This window comes from Ooceraea biroi, chromosome 12, assembly GCF_003672135.1.
Source record: "Ooceraea biroi isolate clonal line C1 chromosome 12, Obir_v5.4, whole genome shotgun sequence".
Taxonomy (NCBI): domain Eukaryota; kingdom Metazoa; phylum Arthropoda; class Insecta; order Hymenoptera; family Formicidae; genus Ooceraea; species Ooceraea biroi.
In genome coordinates, this window is record NC_039517.1 from 8,090,272 (window position 1) to 8,112,287 (window position 22,016).

At 40.7% G+C, this 22,016-nt stretch overlaps 6 protein-coding genes and 1 long non-coding RNA gene across 7 annotated transcripts; 2 read left to right on the forward strand and 5 right to left on the reverse strand.

The window, feature by feature from the left end:
• The first annotated feature begins 81 nt into the window (after positions 1-81).
• Positions 82-2,753, forward strand: LOC105284250. The gene is made up of 3 exons (XM_011347616.2): positions 82-525; positions 751-2,073; positions 2,202-2,753. Exons 1-3 carry the CDS (start codon positions 231-233, stop codon positions 2,630-2,632), a joined length of 2,049 nt encoding a protein of 682 aa, XP_011345918.1. The 5' UTR covers positions 82-230; the 3' UTR covers positions 2,633-2,753.
• On the reverse strand, positions 2,646-5,798 carry LOC105284249 (ribosomal RNA processing protein 1 homolog). The gene is made up of 7 exons (XM_011347615.3): positions 5,336-5,798; positions 4,955-5,178; positions 4,691-4,861; positions 4,424-4,606; positions 4,056-4,309; positions 3,267-3,978; positions 2,646-3,170 (listed from the first exon to the last, which is right to left on the reverse strand). Exons 1-7 carry the CDS (start codon positions 5,565-5,567, stop codon positions 2,922-2,924), a joined length of 2,025 nt encoding a protein of 674 aa, XP_011345917.1. The 5' UTR covers positions 5,568-5,798; the 3' UTR covers positions 2,646-2,921.
• A 260-nt stretch (positions 5,799-6,058) lies between these two features.
• LOC105284253 (probable U3 small nucleolar RNA-associated protein 11) lies at positions 6,059-7,313 on the forward strand. Its single transcript, XM_011347617.2, has 2 exons — positions 6,059-6,209; positions 6,301-7,313. Exon 2 carries the CDS (start codon positions 6,381-6,383, stop codon positions 7,140-7,142), a length of 762 nt encoding a protein of 253 aa, XP_011345919.1. The 5' UTR covers positions 6,059-6,209; positions 6,301-6,380; the 3' UTR covers positions 7,143-7,313.
• On the reverse strand, positions 7,176-9,580 carry LOC105284251. Its single transcript, XR_894839.3, has 4 exons — positions 9,254-9,580; positions 8,387-9,147; positions 8,071-8,283; positions 7,176-7,971 (listed from the first exon to the last, which is right to left on the reverse strand). It is a non-coding gene; the product is annotated as an uncharacterized LOC105284251 (long non-coding RNA).
• Positions 9,581-13,123: 3,543 nt separating this feature from the next.
• Positions 13,124-14,195, reverse strand: LOC113563073. Its single transcript, XM_026974134.1, has 3 exons — positions 13,796-14,195; positions 13,500-13,648; positions 13,124-13,309 (listed from the first exon to the last, which is right to left on the reverse strand). The coding sequence occupies exons 1-3, from the start codon at positions 14,193-14,195 to the stop codon at positions 13,124-13,126; spliced, it is 735 nt and encodes a 244-aa protein (XP_026829935.1).
• Positions 14,196-14,865: 670 nt separating this feature from the next.
• On the reverse strand, positions 14,866-16,123 carry LOC113563115. The gene is made up of 3 exons (XM_026974287.1): positions 16,048-16,123; positions 15,409-15,693; positions 14,866-15,254 (listed from the first exon to the last, which is right to left on the reverse strand). The coding sequence occupies exons 1-3, from the start codon at positions 16,121-16,123 to the stop codon at positions 14,890-14,892; spliced, it is 726 nt and encodes a 241-aa protein (XP_026830088.1). The 3' UTR covers positions 14,866-14,889.
• Positions 16,124-16,720: 597 nt separating this feature from the next.
• LOC105284255 (coiled-coil domain-containing protein 1) lies at positions 16,721-20,593 on the reverse strand. Its single transcript, XM_011347619.3, has 5 exons — positions 20,515-20,593; positions 20,211-20,399; positions 19,919-20,008; positions 18,708-18,876; positions 16,721-18,535 (listed from the first exon to the last, which is right to left on the reverse strand). Exons 1-5 carry the CDS (start codon positions 20,588-20,590, stop codon positions 17,422-17,424), a joined length of 1,638 nt encoding a protein of 545 aa, XP_011345921.1. The 5' UTR covers positions 20,591-20,593; the 3' UTR covers positions 16,721-17,421.
• Between the last annotated feature and the right edge of the window lie 1,423 nt (positions 20,594-22,016).

The window sequence follows — 22,016 nt, forward strand, 5'->3', positions numbered from 1 at the left end:
AATTTCGATTTTCCGAGGATTTTCCCTTAATTCCTCCAGAAAATCGACCAAAAATGTGACTCATAAACACTTATAAATCTCCAAGTATCGTTTCGTGGCTCGTTTTGACGTGTGTACGTGTTTCTTCGTTTTTACTGTTTGGTACCGAACGTATTGACGAAGGAAATTTGTCCTTGACAATTCGGTCAGTAAACACGAGAGCACTTTAGTAATTAGCAGTCAACTTGAACATGTTTAAAAGTATGATAGCTTTTAAAAACGCCGCGGACAAAAATTGTCGAATCTGCAAGAAAACGTTCTGCTGCGCGAAGTGTCGCGATCGCCACGTGAACGAGGTGCATCCCGGTTTAAACGGCAGTTGTTTTCTCTGCGCCTCTAAGGCACTGCCGATGCGACCGTTCGAATCTGAGAAACTAGATTTGAGGAACGAGCAATTGTTGTGTCACATCATCAACAAGCATCTACCGTTACACTGTCACCTGTGCGGCGACACGTTCGAATCCGGAGAGGACTTTAAATCCTTTGGTAATTTACGAAGAATTATTCAATTAATTTATTATTTAATTTAATAAATTTATTATATAATTTATTACTCAATAATTATTTCAATTCAATTTTGTAAAGATTGTTTAGCGTCAAGCAATTTAATCTCATACATGTCCTTTCATCTATCCAATTATTCAATTATTATTAATTATAATAAATGTATTTTTTATAATTAATTTATGTTTCATTTAAATAATATTCTAGGTGCGTGTAAATGGTGGTCTCGTCATTGTCTGACGTCGCCCGTTGGTTCCGGCTACCTCGAGAAGCTGAAGCTGTGTTCCATGAGCGACAGCAACTACAATGACAAGTTTTACACGCCGTGCGAGGTCCAGCGGAAAACCAGCACGCCTATGTTCGCGGGGCAGAAGGTCGACGTGGAGTATCAGACACCTTGCATCCCGGACTTCAGCCTGAAGACACCGCAAACCAACTCGTCCTCGATCGTACAGTGCAGCGGAACCGCGAAGACGCAGAACGAGTCGCGGAACAGCGAGGCCCGCAGCACCGATTTCTTCAGCTTCTCCACGCACGTCGCGAACGAGGATACGCCGTTCAAGGCCAGCGAAGACGATCAGTTCCCCAGAAGCAATTCCGGCAGGAAGCTCGACATCAAGGAGGAGAAAGACGAAACTGCAGACAAGGCTGCGACGGTGAGCGAAGGTCGGATCTTGTCCCCCGTAGACATGGATCTGACGAGCGTCGAGGGCGGCATTCCGCGAGACTCGCCTCAGTTGGACCCCATCTGCGAGGAGCCGGACGAGACGCCGGAGATCGTGAAGGTCAGGTTCTCCGACGAGCATAAAATCCTGCCGGAGTTCGAGAAACGGATGGAGTCCTGCGTGAAGAGTATCCTGAACGCATCGATGGAGGATGATGTGTTTCATGATGCCAACGATGCTCACGAGTCCAACGCGAAGAATGCAGAGGATGCGACAGCAGAACATCCCACGAAGATTACAGGGGACACGAAGGATGAGAAGAACGCGAAGTGCGATCAGGAGAAAGACGAGGCGTGCACTTTGGAAAAATCCTTGCAAAATTACCAAAATAATCTGCATGTAGAGATGATCCAGGATAACGAAGTGAAGAAGAACGAGAAAGAGAAGGAGAATCGAAATTCCGAGCCTAACAGCGTGACTATGAATCAGCAAGGTACTAGGGTGCTGATGATGGTGCTGGTGGAGAACAACTCGGGAGGACTGGACGGCGACTTGATGCCGCTGATCAACTCGGGTCTGAAAAAGCTGCAGGAGCAGATGACGTCGGCGAATTACTCGACGCCGGACACGATCGAGTCGTCGGGCACTAATAAAGTGCGCAGACAGTCCGTCACCAAGATGCAGATGACCGTTTCGACCGTCGAAAGCTATTCCGTGAACAATACTACGACGGCGGCGGTGGCGACAGATTGCCAAGAGATCGTGCCGTCTACCTCATTATCGGTGCAGAACACAGATGAGAGGAACGGCGGATTCCTGTCTTCCTTCTCGCAAGCTGTGAAGTACGTCCTGAGGAGCTTCTCGGGTGAGTAAGAGTCTCTTAATTACTAGTGTTCAAGCAGTCGGGCTGCAAAAATAAAATTTCGTTATTATAATTTTCATCACGATCGTGAAAGTCTCGAATCATGAAAATTCTCCCAACTTCCATTCCAGGATTGAACGATCCGCTAAACAACAACAATGCGAGCAACGTAGTGCAGCAGCAGAAAAACATGAAGAAATCGACATCCACGCCGGAATTGTCCGGCGGCGGCTCCTCCTTGACCAATCTCGTCGCCAACGGTGTCCAGATTCGTTCCGGTAAGCGGGCCCGCGACGTCACCGAGGCGCCGTCGAAATGGGATTCGAGCTCCCTCGCGGTGGAGGGTAGGAGCCCTCTGGCGAAACGTCACAGACCATGGTACACGATGATCAAGGGGCGCAAGCCGCTCGACAGGATGCGAAACAACCGTGCGACGTCGTCCAGAGGCGTGTCCACGGAGACCCAGATCTTCAGCCAAGGATCCCTGACGGTCGGCGATACGGTTCTGCCGCTGCCTACGAGAGCCCACCAGTCGCCCACGCAGACCGAGCAGCGGGAGTAGACAGCCGGAGGTGTCGATTGGAAAAAAAAGCTTTATTCCGCGTAATCGTGCACATCTCCAGAAATCACTTGTACAGGAATATAAAACGTAATATAAAATGATCGTATCACTGGATATGTACAAAATATGCATGATGTATCTACAAAATGTACAAAGCAGAAAGACGCAGGTATTCCAGGCAGGTATTGTTGACGCGACGATGTATACGTCAAAGGAAAACGTCCACCGTGACGTCCGTCGCGCTTTAAAATCGCCTCGCCAATCTGTTCGGTCGAGATGAAAGAAGGGCTCAGATCCTCTGATTTTGTAACGAGAGCTTTTTCTTGTAAAACGGATTAATCGGGCTCGGTAGGGGGCTCGTCTTCAGCGCGCTGGTCAATGGCTTCTTGTTCGCGTCGAAGGGAATGGCCGGACTGTTACGGATCTGCTGGAGGTACTCCGACGTGTGCTGGGCGGTGTTACGGCTGAGTCCGAACACCACTTTCTTCTTCGCCGAGGAAGATTTGTCGAGCTGATTTTTTATTTTGTTTGATAATTCCTGTAATGAGTTAATAAAATTGCATGTATGTAGAATTGGATTTGCGTGTTGTCAATTAAAATTCACTGAACTTGACTGAAAACTCTTAGCACTTACGGTTCTCAGTGGCGTCACCTGATCGTCTCGCAAAGCGCCGATTTTCGACCTCTGTTTCTTAATTATTGGTTTATCCTTTATCTTCTTTGGCTTCTTCCGGTGCTGCGAAATTAGCGCGATAGGTGCAGAAGTGCACTGATCCTCATTGCCAGAATCTTGCTCACGTGGTAGTTTTTTACATCTTGTTTTACGTTTCGTGCTTTTATCCGCAGCGTGTGCGTCGCTCGTGTGTTTTGCTTTAATCTTTTTCATTTTATTAATCTTTGTCGAGACCTTGATTTCTGGCTCCTCCTCCTTGTTCTCAGTTGTCTCGCGTTTACCGGCAAATTCATCATGCGTTGCAACACTCCTCTTCCGTTTTTTAGGTAGTACATCAGCACTCGAGTTTTGCATGTTCGCCTTCCTGATCGCTGGCACGTCAACCGAATCATTTTTTGAATCGTCAAGTTCACAGTTGCTCGTATCTACGTCTGACTTGGTCATTTTTTTCGAATTATCGAGAGAGGAGAGAGCTTCATCGGCGTGATAACTCATAATCGAGTCGTGCCTTTTTCTTTTTTGTTTTCTGCTCAATTTATCCTCGACTGGCTTCTCGGACTGAATGAGACGTAACGCGGCCATCTGCGAGTCCATGTCGGTGTTCTTCTGAGCGTACGGCTTTCTCACTCTTTTCACTCCCAAAGGCATGCTTCCTTCGGCCAATTCGTTAAATCTGAAAATTTTTCGAAAGAAGAATGTAATGTTCAGAGTTTGAAAGATCGATCGATTAATAAAACACGAAGTACGTACTCCGCGATAAGTCTCGTTACTTGTCTCCGTGATTTCGACGTCGACGTTGGGTGAAATTTATGCTTCTTAAGTTGCTCGGCGATCTTCGCAGGATTGAACGGTAGTTGCGGCAATTCAACATCCACTCTACCCGCTCTCGGATCTAGAGGTTTCGACTGAACATCTTGTCCCTTGGTTGAAAGCTCTTCGTCCGATTCCTCTTCAGACATCTCTATTTTCTGTATATCGTCCATGCTCACGCAAGGAAAGCCAGACTACACACACGATAATTATAAATTATATGTCACAGAGAATGTTATCTTTAAATATTAAAATACAGCTAAAATACGGTTCGAAATTTTTCTAAGTATTTTGTAAGTAGCACTTACATTTTTCCAAACTTCGAATTTTTGCGTATAATCCATGCCTAAGTCAGATTGGAATATTAAGTGTCGAAAGATATGTCGCTGGATCTGTTGTCTCGGTCGTGCGTCGTACGACGCTGCTAGATATACAACAAATGGTTGGATAAATCCATGAACTGCCTCCTCCGATAAATTCTCATCACTGACCTGTGCAATTCATAAACAACTGTCAATGAAAAGTTGAGCGAATTCAGTGGAAGCTTGCGCTTCTTCTAATCTCTGCAGTAGTACCTTCGCGAGCTCTTCCAAGTAGACAAACGTTATATGCAACTTAAAACCCAAGCTGAGTTTCGGATCTAAAAACAATTTCTCCAACACGTCCGCGATATTTGTCACCCATTCCATGTCCCATGAATTGTTTCTACAGGCTACGAATGTCTGACGAAGAATCCTTTTAACCAACTGCAAATAAAAGCGTAAAAAAGCAAGATTATTTATGCACATTTAGAAAAACTCGTCTAGAATTATTTTCAAAATTAATTAAGTAAAAGGTACCATGTAAAATTTGTTCAGTGCATAGTGATCCAAGCCCAACCATTCAGTACCTAGTGTCGTTAGGCCACACGCGGTATAGAGTACAACGTCAGCCATCGACTTGAGGCAATGTACGAGCTGACTAATCGTCTCCGCCAGTTCTTCTTGGATTAGCATCATGTCCGAGTACCACATACAGTAGAACAGACCCTTCCACAGGATTATAAACTCCGTCTCAGTGAATTCTGCAACCGATAGAGCGACCCAATTTTATAATAAAATTTAAAAATAAACATTCAACATACACATGTGCATCAAAGAAGTATATATCGAATAATATCACGAAACATAATCTGTTGGATAGTTCTAAAACTCTGAGCCGTATATTGCCCACTAGCTTACCGAACGAACTCGTCGATCGCAGTGTCATCCATTTCTTTAGCTTTTTCAATGTCCTGTCTCGGATTTTCTTGTCGGGGTTGGCCAAGAAGCGCGCGATTTTAATCTCCTGCGCGATAAGCAAATTTTCTTCAGCCTCAACCTTCCTCTCGTCTCGTTCTTGCGCCTTGCTGGCTTCCAGCATCGCCGCCTCGTTCTTGTGTGCACGTGGTGCACGTGCGCGACGCCGTGGCATTCTTTCTTTACGAGACAGAGACACGAATTGATTTCGTGAAATTAATTTTTACTGATCGCGCGAATTCTCGATGACGCGCTACGCAAATTTGCGTTAATTAATTTTAAGCAAGTCCTTGGACACGCGGTCTCGAAACGAAGGGCTGGAGATTCTGAGGAAGAATGACCTGAGTGACGAACGAGAGAAGCGCAGAGATATAACCGCGCAGGTGACCCAACCAATGCTGCAAGAGAGTTCTGCGCTGCGTCGTCCTACGCGAGTGACATCTTCCGATGAATTCATGGACTTAGGCTGCGATTTTATGTACAATTATTTATATTTTTTCTTAAATATCTTCTATGTATTTTGTTTTAGATATTTTCTTTACATACCTTCTCGGTTCTGATTCTATATTTTATACTATATTTTATGATAAATCTCACATTATGAATTTCTGCTTGCGATCAGCTGATCCCGCATCGCGCGACGTTAGATGTCAGCACCATAGAGTTTCATCGGCCGTGCAAGCTCGTGTATCACGTGTCTTCACCGTGGAGCTGCTAAATGCGAGGTTATGTAGCGCAGGGTTTGCGATGATCAGCTGGTGATTAATTATTATTGCTCGATACGGTGATATCGATTTCTACAGCGAATATAAAAGCGGTAAGTCGCACGATAATTAATCAGAATTAATCTATCTTCAATCGCTCTATAAAATTCACTTATACCGTTCATTTTTGTCCCATATTTGCAGAAATCTGCACGACAACCGTTGCAAACGTTCACTCTGTAAGATCACCCTTTCTTATCTTTCCTGAGAGAGCAACGTGAAAAATGTCCTCGTGGAAGAAAGCTGCTAAGGCGAGCCAGAAGACTCATCGGGAGCGTCATCAACCGAAAGAGCGCAAACACCTGGGTCTGCTGGAGAAGAAGAAGGATTACATCGCTCGGGCCCGGGACTTCCAGGAGAAGCAGGCGACGTTGAAGCTCCTGCGGAAGCGGGCGCTGAATAAAAACCCGGACGAATTTCACTTTCATATGATCAACTCCAAGATAGTGGGCGGCGTCCACCGTGAGAAGGACAAGAAGGATCAGCACACTCCCCAGCAGATCCAGTTGATGGAGACGCAGGACATCCGTTACGTGGCCTACAAGAGGAACCTTGAAGCGAAGAAGATAAATCGGCTGCAGAGCGAGCTGCACATGATCGACACGGCCAACGAGGTTCAGAACCAGCACATCTTCTTCCTGGATGATGGCACGGAGATGAAGAATTTTGATCTTGCCAAGAAACTGGACACGCATCCGACACTGCTGTCCAGGCGCACCAATCGTCCAAAACTGAGCGCGATCAAGAACATGAAACTACCAGAACTGGACGAGAAGACTCTGGTCAAGCTCGAGCAGAAGAAGCACATGACCTACAAGGAGCTGGAGAAGAGAATCGACAGAGAACGCGAGTTGACGATCGTGCAGCAGAAGCTGGAGATGCGCAGAATGCTGAAAAACAAAAAGGCACAGAAGCCGAAATTGATCAAGCCTGGTTCGAAGGACGCCGCACCTATCTACAAGTGGAAGTACGAGAGGAAACGGTGAGGGAAATTATAAATTTGAGATATAAGGTAGATATAAATGATATAATGTATTTTAAATACAAGTGGATATAAGTTTGTACATACAGGAGTTTGTATTAATGTCGTATAATTAGTTATTAGCGTAATTGTAATATCAATACGACTATGTCAAATAAAACTTTAGACTATTTGCACATTTGCACTTTCAATTATTTGCCATACAATTTCCTTAGTGTCGAAATTTAAGTAATAATAAAAGTTGTGGATTGCACGATAATTTAATGATAATTCAGTCACAATGATAAGAAATTTATATCTCTGTCAAACATTCGAACATTCACTAATGTATGAAAAACGTAATGGAAATGTAGTATAAATATATTTATATATTATAAATATAGAAAAAATATAGTATAAATATATATTTATCATATTCATATATTTATACATGTGCGAAATAATAAGAAAATAAGTATTATTAGCTAAAAGTACTCCTTTTACCTTATCTTTAGTTTTTCCTATTTTAGTATATTATTTCCATTATGTTTCTACACTTCCATTTTCAACAATTTATAATCTGACCTCTCTTGCATTTTTAATTCTGACTCTATCTCGTTTACTGATTACATTGATTCTATTCAAATTCCCATAAGCATAAATTTTTCGATCGATTGCAATTTTATTTCATTTGCAATTATGCGGTCGTCGTTTAATTGGCTTTAGTCGTTTCGTCAAAAGTTATTCTGTTTCTTTGTTCCGTTATTCCAGCTATATTAATGCTCATGTACGACATCTGCACAATCATCATTTCTACCGCTCTGTTGACTCCTTTGTTTTCACGCACAATCCACCTAAAAAATATATTCTCTTGTCATTAATACTCTTGCCGCATTTGTAAGAAAAAAAAGCAAAAAGACGATTGTCAATTCACAAGTAGCTTAATAACTTACTGTACTTAGCTTTACCATTTGCTATTTAACATGCAAATTACTATCATATGTATTTTACTGTGTTCAACTTTCTCTTAAAAGTTACATACATCACACTTGTATAAAAGTAATAGTTTTATACGTCAATCTATATTAAAATTCATTTGAAAATACTTTTCCCTTTGTAATACCAGTCACATCAAGCGGATCAATTATCAGCTCGAATATGCAATTCTGAAAGAACATACAAAATTATGAACCACTATAATACACTATAGTACGACGAACAAATATTGTCTCTTTACAAGACTATTGCCTCAGCATCAGATTTACGTACCGATTGTAATTTTCATAAGTATTCACTGCAGTAACTGAGTCTAAGGAACGTAATGCCACTGGAATTAGCCACCAAATGAACATAATGTCCGCAACATATATTCTCCTCCAATCGAAATCTCCGTCCTCATATAATATGTGAAAATCGCGAATGAGCAAATACATTGTTACTATTGTGAGTATTATCGGTACGACGTTGCATTCGTATTGTTTACACAATATATTTAGCACAGTCTTAACAGCGTCAAGTGTCAATTCAAAATTTGACGAATTGTTGGAGATTTGCTCATATAAATCTTGGATGGCAGAGGGAGGATTTAATAAACTCACTGAAGTATTAAACATTGTGTACCAAGAGAACTGAACGCGACTACTTCTTCGTCTGACAACATCGATGGTTTCACGTACTTTGTCAACAATTATCAAAACATCGATGTCTATGTGTCGAATTAAAGGTCGATATTAGAAAGATCGGTATTCAATTCAACATGTTATCATCATACGAAAGACTTGATAGTTCTCGACGAAGAATTCATTAGAATGGCAATTTGTGAAATTTATTATGTGTAGTTTTGACGTATTTCTTTTATATGTTAATGACATTTATTTGTATATATGATATATATGATATATATATATATATAAATAAAATAAAATGTCATATATATATATAAATTTATTTGAAAATACGTTTTCCCTTTGTAATCCCTTTGTAATACCGGTCACATCAAGCGGATCAAGTATCAGCTCGAATATATAATTCTGAAAGAAGATTATACAAAATTACGAACCACTATAATGCGCTATAGTACGACGAACAAATATTGTCTCTTTACAAGACTATTGTCTCAGCATCAGATTTACGTACTTGTACCAATTGTAATTTTGATAATTATTCACTGCAGTTTTGATAATTAGTCACTAATTCCACAAGAATGATAGCATAACTATCCACGGAATATATATATTGATAGCGATAACAAAAAGTATAACATATAGTCTCCAATTGAAATCCTCATTTAACATGCGAAAATCGCGAATGAGCAAATAGATTGTTACTATTGTGAGTATTATCGGTTCGACGTTGGATTCGTATCGTTTGTACAATGTCAATTTTAAATTTGACGAATTGTTGTAGATTTGCTCATATAAATCTTGGATGGCGGAGGGAGGATTTAATAAACTCACTGAAGTATTAAACATTGTGGACCAAGAGAACTGAACGCGACTACTTCTTCGTCTGACAACATCGATGGTTTCACGTATTTTTGTCAAGAATTATCAAAACATCGACATGTCTATGTGTCGAATTAAAGGTCGATACTCGAAACTATTCAATATGTTATCATCATACGAAAGACTTGATAGTTCTCGACGAAGAATTCGTTAGAATGATCCGTCATTTATCTGGTATGCAATTTCACTCCCAATTACGATCATTACTTATTCAACAATCGGTGCGTTTGTCCTGTTCACTTGCTCCATCATCGCAATCGTCAGTGCGCTGTTCATTTCCGGTGTTTGCATCGTCATCGTTTCGGTCGATGCCATCTCCATCACTAACTCCGTCATCGGTGATTGTCTCGTTTGTTCGGTCCCTGCAGTAGACACTTCTTCGCTTGTCATGTCCATCATCCTCGTCGTACCTGTCATTGACATCGATGGCAGTTCCGTCGACACGCTCACGCAATCGTAATTAATCTGCCAGAGTTGCTTCTTCGCGTAAATGTCCAGACGAAGGCAAGCCGTGATGGATCTGCATAGAAAAACCGTAACTTCAAAAAATTCTGACTTTGCATTATCTTATTCAAATTTATCTTCACAGAATAAATGTCTAGACAGACACAAGCCATTGCGTGACAGATCTGGCAAAAATAATTTTAAGAATCGCGAATTAAGAATTTATTTTAAAGAATCTCGATCCTTTTCTTTGGAGGGAGATTCTAATATGTTGTTAACGAGATAAAGCTGTCCTTATTCCTTCGATACGTACTTAGGAAATTGGTTGAGCTCCAAGATATTGACACACGCAGTCGAGAAAAGGCAGCCAGGAACATACACGCAGAATTGGAACGCCCTATAATCTATAAAACAAATTTGCAAATTTTCTATGTGAGATTACTCGTGAAGAAAATGTGTAAGGAATGTGAAAGTGTTTTCCTTCGTTGCTATCTACAGATTTCTACACATTAATTATATGTAAAATCACGTATTATTATTTATCAACTGTTTTTTAACATTTGGATTCACAATAGCAAAATAATTGAAGATACTCACTTGCGACTGTCCTGGTACTGATTGTGTCTGAACTCAATGCAACATCCACGTTCAATCCGTTCCTCTGATATGTGAAATTCACACACACTGCGAGATAAATACAATCTTCAGCAATTTTTAGTTTCAACGTATTCGATAGTAAGCTGAACTTTAGAGACTTACGATCTTTCTCTTGTCTAGTGTACAGAATGGTTACACTCTGGCAGCAAGAACAGGAGAACGACATCAAACACTTGCACGATCCCTGAGTAATCGAGACCGTTCTATAAATCAAAAGTCCTCTTGCTGCGGCGATACCTAATATGTATTATTTGTATTATTTTTTAATATCTTGAAATAACATAAATCACGCAATAAAATAATTCGAAAACACATCTCAAAAATATCTAATAAATATTTGTCAGATAAGAATATTTCTTTGAAGTTTCGCAACTTCTTAATTATTATTGCAAGTTTTATTTATTCCAATTATTGCAACATGCCATATATATAAATGAGATTTTTTTAATATCAGAGATTCAGGATGATCGCCACAATACTTACTTTTGTTAACAGCGACAGTTTGGCGAACAAGAGACCATATTAAGATAAGGCTGACGATGTTAAGCAAATTCATAATTAATGTCGATATCAATGAGATTGATTTTAGTACGCAAACAATTACGGTAGCTTATTATTCGAGTTGCAACGAGAGGCGTCTCGTTTAGCACTAAACGCTTTCTGCTCTTTCACATTGCGTCTGCCGCTATACGTACAGGATGCAATTACGAGGCATTATATCGCATACCGTTGAAAAATAGATGCCGGAACATTTTTGTCTACTCTGAATTATATACGAGCGTGAAATTCACTATTATGTTTGTGCGGTCAGTCATTATTCCCGTACGCAAATCATAGAACCTAAAATCTACATTCTTCTGTTATTAAAAATCTCATTACCGAGTCTGAAAATTGTATTTTCAAACATCGATATTTCCGTATCGGATTAAAAGTCGGTTCGGTAAACCATTTGGTCCCGATGTACTAGTACTGTGCACAAAACAGTTTTATTGGATTGTTTAACGATGCATTATCAATAATGATTAGAAAATTGCACATTTATGCACCGGTGTGAACCTGGCACCTGACTTTAACGAAATGAAAATTTTCTGGCATATTTCGTTTGTACCTCGTTTGTACCTGTTTGTACCATCGTTCGTTTCGTTTGTACCTCAACAGTTTAAAAGTTATAAGGGGTCAAACAATAGCCAGCACCCGACTAAAAGATATCCGAATTTTAATAATGCCATTCGAAAGAGCATCGTTTGTACCTTCAAGAATCATCGTTTAAATCGTTTGTACCTCAACGGAACCGGAAGTACAGGCTTTTCAAAAAATAGGTCCAAGAGGTATCTTCGTCAATTTTTGAGATATCGCAAAACGGCTAAAGGCATTCGAAAGAGCATCATTTGTACCTTCAGAATCCACCATTTAAATCGTTTGTACCTCAAAGGAACCGGAAGTACAAACTTTTAAAAATTTGAAAAAAAATACGTCCAAGAGGTATCTTTGTCAATTTTCGAGATATTCGAAAACGGCCAACGGCGGTCGAAAGAGCTCGGATAGCGCCTGTTTGTACTTCCGTTCAAATCGTTTGTACCTCAAAGGAACCGGAAGTACGGCATTTTCAAAGTAAAACAAATAGTTGTTCGTACCTCCGTTGTTTGTAGAGATATCCGAAAATGCCCAACGCCATTCGAAGGATTTGAAAGGAGGTACAAACGGGTAGAAACTATGCTCCTTCGAATGGCGTTGGGCATTTTCAGATATCTCTGTAAACAACGGAGGTACGAACAACTATTTGTTTTTTACATTGAAAATGCTGTACTTCCGGTTCCTTGGAGGTACAAACGATTTGAACGGAAGTACAAACAGGCGCTATCCGAGCTCTTTCGACCGCCGTTGGCCGTTTTCGAATATCTCGAAAATTGGCGAAAGTACCTCTTGGACGTTTTTTGAAAAGCCTGTACTTCCGGTTCCGTTGAGGTACAAACGATTTAAACGATGATTCCTGAAGGTACAAACGATGCTCTTTCGAATGGCATTATTAAAATTCGGATATCTTTTAGTCGGGTGCTGGCTATTGTTTGACCCCTTATAACTTTTAAACTGTTGAGGTACAAACGAAACGAACGATGGTACAAACAGGTACAAACGAGGTACAAACGAAATATTCCAGAAAATTTTCATTTCGTTAAAGTCAGGTGCCAGGTTCACACCGGTCATTTATGCAACAAGCTCCAAGCTCTCGCAGGGTTAAATTTCTTCTTAAAAGTTCTTAAGCTTTCACTAATTCACTAATTCGAAATCAATTGTTTTACAGAATTTAATACAGTTAAGTACAAGAAAAATTAAATACATGGCACGCGCACGACTCGCAGTATTAAATTAAACTTAATTATCGTTTCTTTATTATTGCTTCCTAAAATATATCATCATCGTCGTCGTCATCGTCGTCATCATCATCATCATCTTCATCGTCATAATCGTCGTAGTCGTTGTCGTTCGTATCTTCTGGGAAAAGCTCGACTTGACCCAAACCACCTCCATCCTCTGGTTTCAAAAGCGCTAATCCGTTTGAACCGAATCTAAGACAGTCTAAACTGACCTGTGTAAAAATAATTCATATCATACACATATTACAGATCGTTTCTCAAGTATAATTATATAAACGCGCGAGGTTTTAATCTGCATTATTAGTTAATGATTCATTAATCGCTAGAACGTATGAATAACACATGCATGCATGGAAGATGTTAATAGAATATAATTCTTCACAACGAATTTTTAGATCAGACCTTGAACAGCGTGGTATCCCGAAACTTTCCCTCCATACTGACACACAGATGAATATTCCTGCCTTGGAAATATATATTGTAGAACCTAACGCACGCGCGGATGAATGGTATCCTTGGAAAGGGGACGCATATCGGTCGAGGATTTTTACCTGAAGAAACAACAAAGTCAATTAGAGAAAAATTTCATTCGCGCTCGTGAAGTGCAAACTCGTGAAATTCGTTTCCGATCTAAAGATCTCCTTCTTTTTAAACAATCGCAAGTGGAGATTCGCGTTACGTAAATGTGTGCCACTTACCGGACACGGTCCTCGTGTAGAGAACCCGATCGTTCATTGTGATATTAGCTGTGAAGCTGAACTCGTCCGGGTCATACGTGATGTTCACGCAGGCCTTCTGATTCCACCTATCGTACAGGATCCTCGAGCAGCATCCGCAGACACCGCCGCTGCACTGGCAAGGTCCTTGCCTGGTCGCAGTGACCGTGCCGTTCTGCGACCCCGATGAATTTGAGGCCTGCCGCAAGAGCGTCTTCAGCCGCTCCAAGTCCTCCTGCGATCCTGCGAGTCCCTCGATCTCGCTGCTGATGATTCTTTCTGTCGTGAGATCGTTGTCGATTCCAGACTTCAAGAGCGAACTCTGCGATTCTGCGACGGCGACGATCAGCAGCAGCAGCAGCGGCCAGCAGGTCGCCATCATCTTGTGTCCTTGATCTTGACTGTCGTTCAGTGGAGACAAGTAGAGGACATCTCCTTGAGTTGTGCTTCTTGCAGGTCGATTGAAACCTGACTGGCCGGTTAACGGGGCAGCTCGCATGCTGACCCGGTTTTGCGGTGAAATTTAGGCTTGGCCGCAAGTTGCTCGCCCGCATCTCGAGATCAACTAGAACACGTCATGGGGAACGATAGAATTCTTAGGAAACGCTGCCAATGCCTCTAACATCGTGGATCGCATCGAGCATGGCCGCAATAAGAGATGTGTCGAAATTATAAGTTACATTTAAAATCAGCCCTTGACTGAGAATTAATTAATACATATAGGTATACATATACATATAATAGTTATTGAATGTTGATATTCAGTAATATGAAATTTTTGAAAATATTAGAATTGTAGTAAGAGCCATACTTGATGCTATAGATGGAATGTATAAAGACAGGTATATAATATTAATTCAGTCAAATAATGTATATTTTAACGTTCTTCACAAAATAGAAATTTGAAACTACTGTCACAGCATAATTTTCGCCTAATAATTATAAATATACAATAACAAATATATATATAATATATATTACATAATATTATAATAAATAATTATAACATTTTGATTGCGATAATAAATTAATTTATAACAATAATCACATTGCATTGTTACGCAATTACACAAATATCACAGCTTTAATTGGCCGATGTGATCCTCTTCCTCGGGCGTTAAAGTCGAAGTCTGATTGCTCGGAGTTTCGGTGGAATCAGGCTCAAAGTCCACGTGATCGTACTCTTCCGGTCCGCAAATCTCCGGCTTGCCTACTTCCGCATGGAGGATATTGAAATCTTCAGGTTTCATCCAAGAGATTCCATCCGCGCCGATCTTCACGCAATCGAAATGCAGGACCAAGATCGGCCAGTTCACCACACGCGTCTCGAGATCCATGCAGGCATGTAGATTTTTGCCAGACGTGTAGATATCGAAGAAACGCATGCAGAAAGATATAAACGGAAGATAGAAAGGCATGCAGATCGGCTCCGGATTCTTAGCTGCAAATCGATTTATTACCTTAGATTGATTTATGTATTGTATAATTATTATATTATAAAATTGTGTATGTTCGTACACAAAAGCTAATTTGTAAAAACTTCCAATGCAATTATTATAGAATTTTTCAGAAGTAAGTTCTTCAATAAACATTACCAGATAGAAGACCCGTCTTCAGAAGCACTTTATCGTTCACCATAAATGTGACGTTAACGGCGAAATCCTCCGGGAAGTAAGTGAAATTGGTGCAAGCACGACGATCGAAATTGAAGGTAGTAATGTTGACCCCTGCGCAACAACTGCACGTGGGACCCTCGCAATTGCATGCTATGCCACGAAACGCGACTCCAGATAAAGGATCACGACCGACATTTTCCAGTTTACCCTTCAGTCCCAATCGCGTGGTCGGATCGTAGTACGTCATGTCGTATTTGGTCACATCTGGAAGAAACCAATGTCTTAAATCCTGTTTGCAATTTGTAAATTCTCATAAAAAACTGAAATGGTCCCTCTTCTGATTATTATCATATTTTATTATATTCTAATTATTATATTTATTTCATTATTATATATTAATTGTCATATAAAAATACTAGTTTCTTATAATAATATGATGCTCGTACATTTGTCATCATTCTTTCTATAATTATTCTGTGTTCTTCTCTCTTTGTTAAGTAAAAATACTATTTCTTATAAATAATCTTTTTTTGCTAACCAGTGAGTGATGTTGCTGATCGTAATGAGGATTTTTATTGTTGAAATTTGATAGTAATTGCAAAACTTTACCCTTCTCACCGATATAACCGGTACTCGCATTGCCGTCCTGAATTACCAGGATCAAGAGAATCAGACAGAACCACTTGGATAACATGACTGAATGATCGTACAACCTTCGCGTCTCGATGCCGATGGCAGACTGGAGAATTGGGTACGCGTTGGTCCAATCGTGGAGGCGCCATTAATTATGCATCAACTTTCCATAAAGGGTAAGATCGATGTGTCTGATTGTAAATCATTGCGACCGACATACATCCGGAAACAAAGATATCTTTGGTTTCATTAAAGATAATTTTAAAGTCATCGTATAATTATCAGATTTAAAACATAGATTATAAAACCATTATATAATAATAATATTCATACATTTGTATTTGGAACGCATCTTAAAATAGCATTTTAAATAGACATACATTTTTAATGACATTTGAATGATTAGTTAGTCAATTATTATATCGGATTTAGTAGAATTGATAGAAGTTCTAAAATTTATAAGAAAAAACGCATTAAATTTTGGTATAAATATAATAAAAGAATTGTAAAATGTCTATAGTATGATTAATTTAATGATTCATACTCATTTAAATTAGTTATTTTAATAATTTGCCCAGTAATTTGTTATTGATAATTTAAATTTAGTTGTAATAAAAGTCAGACCCAAAACCATCAAAATTAATAAAGATATCGAACGTATCGTATAGCATAAATTATATTTATTTAATTCGTTTAATTACAGTGTCAATAAATAAATTAAATAGGTACATACATCTCATAAATATCTATAGTTGCTCTTAATAAATTACGTTAAACTAATCGAGCAATTTATTATGGCTGAGGTCAAGAATAACTTATGCATATGTATAAGTCCTTTCGCACAAACGACAACCTTTCTCAAAAATGCTTGCCTTACATAAGAACCTCCAAAGAATCTTAATTTTACATTAAAATCTTTTCTTCACGTAATATTCTATTTGAGCTTTCTCTCAAAGAAGTTCTTCCATCTTCGCTATAAAATCCCGTGTCAGTCTCCATAATATTTAATCAATATATAAAATTAATCATTAAAGGTGTAATTGTGATAGTGAAGTAAACCGCATATTTTTTGAAATTAAAATTAATATTCCTCACGCAATAACGATATTATTTATATTATATGATCATAAAATAAATAAAATTCCATGGATTCCGCCGTCAAGTAACAATAACAATTTTATCGTTAAAAAATAAGCGCCGCACTATTGCAATTACACCAAATCTACCGAATCCATCGAATCTTCGCTGGTCCGACAATCTTCGAAGCTTTGTCGAACAAGCAATTTCACGACCATCCTACCACGACCATCACGAACATTATCCTACTGACTGGAAACGTTCTGTGCTTCGTTTTCCACTTTACAGCCTCGTGACCTTGCTCTGTCGAGTTCCGCTAGGATGCCTCTTCCTAGCCAGAAAGTCCAGGCCGAGATCATCGTAATCCTCATCAGAGTCATCTTCATCAGAGTCAGCCGGACTCGAAGTCGTCGAGTTTCCTTTGTCCTTCTTACTCTTTCCGGTACCTATAAGAGCACTCAGCATGGTGTCCTCCTCCTCATCGTCATCATCGTCCAGATCATCGAGATCCTCAGCCTTCAAATCCTCATCATCGTCGTGCTCCTCGTTCTTCTCATCATCCAACTCATCCTCGTCTTCTTCGTCTTCGTCATACTTATCATCGTCATCATCAAGAGGCTCATCGTCTTCCTCCTCCTCCTCGTCAATGTCGTCCTCGTCGTCTTCCAGGATATCATCGTCGTCTTCCTCGTCCTTGATTGGCCTCTTCACCGGTTTCTCAACATTCTCGATAGCATTCACGCTAGTCGACGTCACGCTGGGTTTCTTTTTCTGATTGGTGACTCCCTTCTTCACCTTGTTGGTGGTGCCTTTATCGGGCTTCGTGATGTACACGATCTTATTGGACGCTTCCGTGACTTCGTCCTGGTTCTCATCGGTATTCTCGGTGTCCTCGGTGTTGCTCTCGGTCAGTCCCGTGTCTTCCTCCTCGCTGTCCTTGACGGGTTCCTGTGTGTTTTCGTGTTCGTCTTCATTGCTCTCTTCAATCGGCACGTTATTTGCCACAGTGGACAAATCGTGTTCCTCCAGCGGTACTGGAGTCGTCGGTCTCGTTAGAATCGGTATAGTGAATTCCAGCAAGGGCGCCACAGTGGTGACTTTTGGTTTCTTGGTGGTGGAGTCTTCTCCGCCGGTGAAGATGTCCAGCAGAGCGCTGAAACCCAGAAGATCATCCTCTTCGTCGTCGTCGTCGTCATCCGACTCTTGTGGGTCATTCGATCCTGAAGCATCCGACACAGTATTCAAAGAAGGTCTCTCATCGTCCTCATCATCATCATCGTCATCATCATCCGAACCAAGACCGAAGAAATCGTCGTCGTCGTCTTCCTCCGAGGCTTCCGCCTCGACGACCGGAAGCGGCTCGGCGGGACGAAGCTTCAGGCCGTCTGGGCCGAATCTGGAAGTCAAGATGAAATTCTATAATCGCTTCTTATTACAAATACAATTTTAATAAATATATTACGTATTGCAGATATCAATTTAATTTTTGTTAATATTTCATGATGCTTATAGAATTAAAATAAAATAAATAGGTTTCTTTAATGTAACAAACTTGAATTGGTAAATACCTAAAACAACTAACGCGAAGACTGGCTTCCAGCTCTGTAGCCGACTGCAGTTCCAAACCGAGGCAAGCCTTGAAGTGATTCTTCGCGTCACGTTGAATGGAATAAATCCTGCCGCAAAATTTGGTGAAGCCACCCGGTAGCGGGACGCATACAGGCCTCGGACTCTTTCCTGAAATGCATAATACTCGTTACATTTGACAGCTTGCATGATGAACTCGCTGACAAGAAATTATGGAAAAGTGTAACGGCACTTCATAAAGGAACGCAAAGTATTTTCCTATGCAAATTGAGGTCGTTGGTCGCGATAGGAGGAGCTAAACACACTTGACGACACATTAGCATTTTCGAAATCGTTTATACAAATACTTTCACTCCTCGCCCATTGACATAAATTCGGCCGAGTGGCGTCCACGTCAGAGACACGTCACGTTGACTTCATAATCCACTTTTCATAGAGAATCACGCTGAAGAAAACATTTCTTTGTATCTCCGGCGCGACGATGCAAAATTTATACGGCATATTGAGACAAGAGCACTTCGTCTGACTGCATCGAAACGCCCAAATTTCTATTTTAATCTCATGATTATTATGTAATGTGTGTGTATTACGTAATTTTGAAGAAGATGATACGAAAGGCTAAAGATGTAAGATATGTGCGCGTGCCCTACATCGTCGGTGACTCTCGTCGACAGTGACACACGCGTGCCAGGTGAAAGCCGAATCAGACTTCCTGGGCATTACGCTAATACGAATCCGCTGAATGTGGATCCGTGCACAATTAACACACTTTTCCCGCTGACACCATCGCGCGATACACGTGCGTGATTTGTTCTCTTTATGACGCACGACGTGTTAAACGACCACTTAAGAAAACATGAGCGCGATATTATCTACTTCTAACCGAAATTCGTGATACTTACAATGTGTCGAAAAGTTTCTATCAGATTTACGTTATCCAAACATTTCTTTATAGAATTTGTGGAATTTATAGAAAAACATTTATGGAATTTATAAAAAAACATTTCTTTATAGAATTTATGGAATTTATAGAATAGTGGTATTGTAAAGGAAACTATTTCGCATGTCTAAGTCTATTCCATGGTGAATAATTCATGGGAAGCAGGGATTACCGTAACGAGATAATCAGAGAAAGTGGCAGGGGGGGGGGGGAGAGAACTGTTAATCGTTACCGTTACTTATGCATGTTTACCGTTAACGATCGTGCTGGTCAATATGTTTTCGCCGAAGCTCAGCTGGACTGCCAAATTGTCACCTTGCAGGTACTGCAACGAGGCGCAACCTGAAATTTCAAATTGCGGAATTTCTCCCATCAGTCACGGTGGCAGCGAAGCGATACGTTTCGTTACGGTGCTCCACATTCTATGTGGATTTTAAAAACGTACAACGCGCAGAGAGATGACGCGATCAGATCAGATGCGACCGATAACGTCTCTCCGCCCGCGTTTCCGCTTCCACTTTCATTTTCCGTAGACGATAATTACCCGGTCCTTTCAGCTGTACGAGCGGTATATGAAAGTCCCTGCAGCAGTTGCAGATGTTCTCGTTGCAGGTGCAATATCGGTTCACGCTGTCGGCCGCCTGTTTCAGCGACATCGTCGACAACTCCATGTCGCCCTGCTTCGCGTTGTTCGTGGCGCGTACCACCCGCTGATGTATCACCTCATCGCGATCTGTGAAAGATGGATCGAAATTATTTTTTGAAAAAAAAAAAATGCATTTCAATTTTTTCTGAGGCAATCACGTTATTAAGATTTTATTGGTAATTTTTAATTTGTTTCTTTTTACCAATTACTCGACCGTAAGCCGCGAAGGCTACCAGCAAGAGGATCAGCAACAGCTCGAAGATCGTCGACAGTCGCATCCTTCCGCTCGTTCTGGAAACAATGGCAAAAGCGCGATTGAATGTTGCACTATGAGAGATATCTTTTTTGTATGTGGCGGCACGTACGTTCTAGTCCCATTGTGGTTTCTTTCGTGCCAACCCGGATGGGAGATGCGATAACAGAAATTTTCATGCTTTTAAACAAGAGAATTTTACGCGCGTGCTGATGCGGACGTCACGCCGTAATCATCAGCGTAAAAATCTTTTTGACGTGACTAATAATTTATCACCACGCGTGGTGTGTTATGCAACTGAACATCACTTCGAAAAGAATGAGAAATATTTTTAACGAAGACTGCGGCAACGAATTTAAGTAATTACGTAAATTAAGTAAAACGTGACTAATAGTAAGAAAAATTCTCAAAATCGTTCACCATAGAAATTTCTTTTACATTTTCTTTCAGATAATGTAGGAAATCGAACTCAATTTATTTTAATATAAAATCGCGATTTCATTGAATATTGATAATGGTTAACAAAATAGGATGACAGTGTTCATATGTACATATAAATTCTTAATTTCATGATTTTTGTGAAAGTCTGCCATTACGGTAAACTCTGCGGACATCGATTTTTTTCTACAATAATATCAGTGAAATCTCTATGTCTTTTACGTGATACGTGATACGTGATAGTTGATACGTGTTTTAAATTTCAACGCTGACATTTCCGCGAAAGCGTCTTTCGTCCATTGAGCGACTTTTCAGAACACAATCCCTCAATTTTACGCAGAGCGCGTTTTAACGCCACGCGAGGCACATGAAGAATAGTTCGTTGAATGTGTTTCTTCCCTCTCCAACTCCCTTTCGCATCTTTCAATAATTATCTCGTACTTATCGTCGACGAACAATAGAGACTACTCGTTCCGCTCGCCAATCGTCCAGATGGGGCAGCAATTACCGAACTCCCTGATTCGTGAACATCCACCTGAAGCGCGAAACCGAGATGACACCGTGTCAGATCGCTGTATCTTTCTCTTCTCCTTTTCTTTACGGATAATTGGATAAACAATTCCGAGATGGAGAATTCTCTTCCGGTTTCGGGCGCGAGTTCCTCTCGTCTGGCCGCGACCGGTTGACCTCAATCCCGGTCACGGTCAGAGACGTGCGTCTGAGAGGCGATGCTCGAGTCTCGATGGTGGACTTTAGTGGCACGATCGTGAGAAGACGCGCGCTTCTATCTACGTGCGGGAGACGCTCGTGTCACCGTTATGAGACGCGTTACGTTACGAGCAAGGTGCTGAATACGGTCGTAACTTCGACGCCTGTCGCCCGTGAAATCGGTCGATCAATCGTCGTAATCGCGCGTCCCGTCAAGGGAAATGAGTCACTTAGGCGGTGGACTGCGAGGAATTAATTGAGCGCAAACGCGATCTGTCTGGGTCGGTTTTCAGCACTTGGTGTGT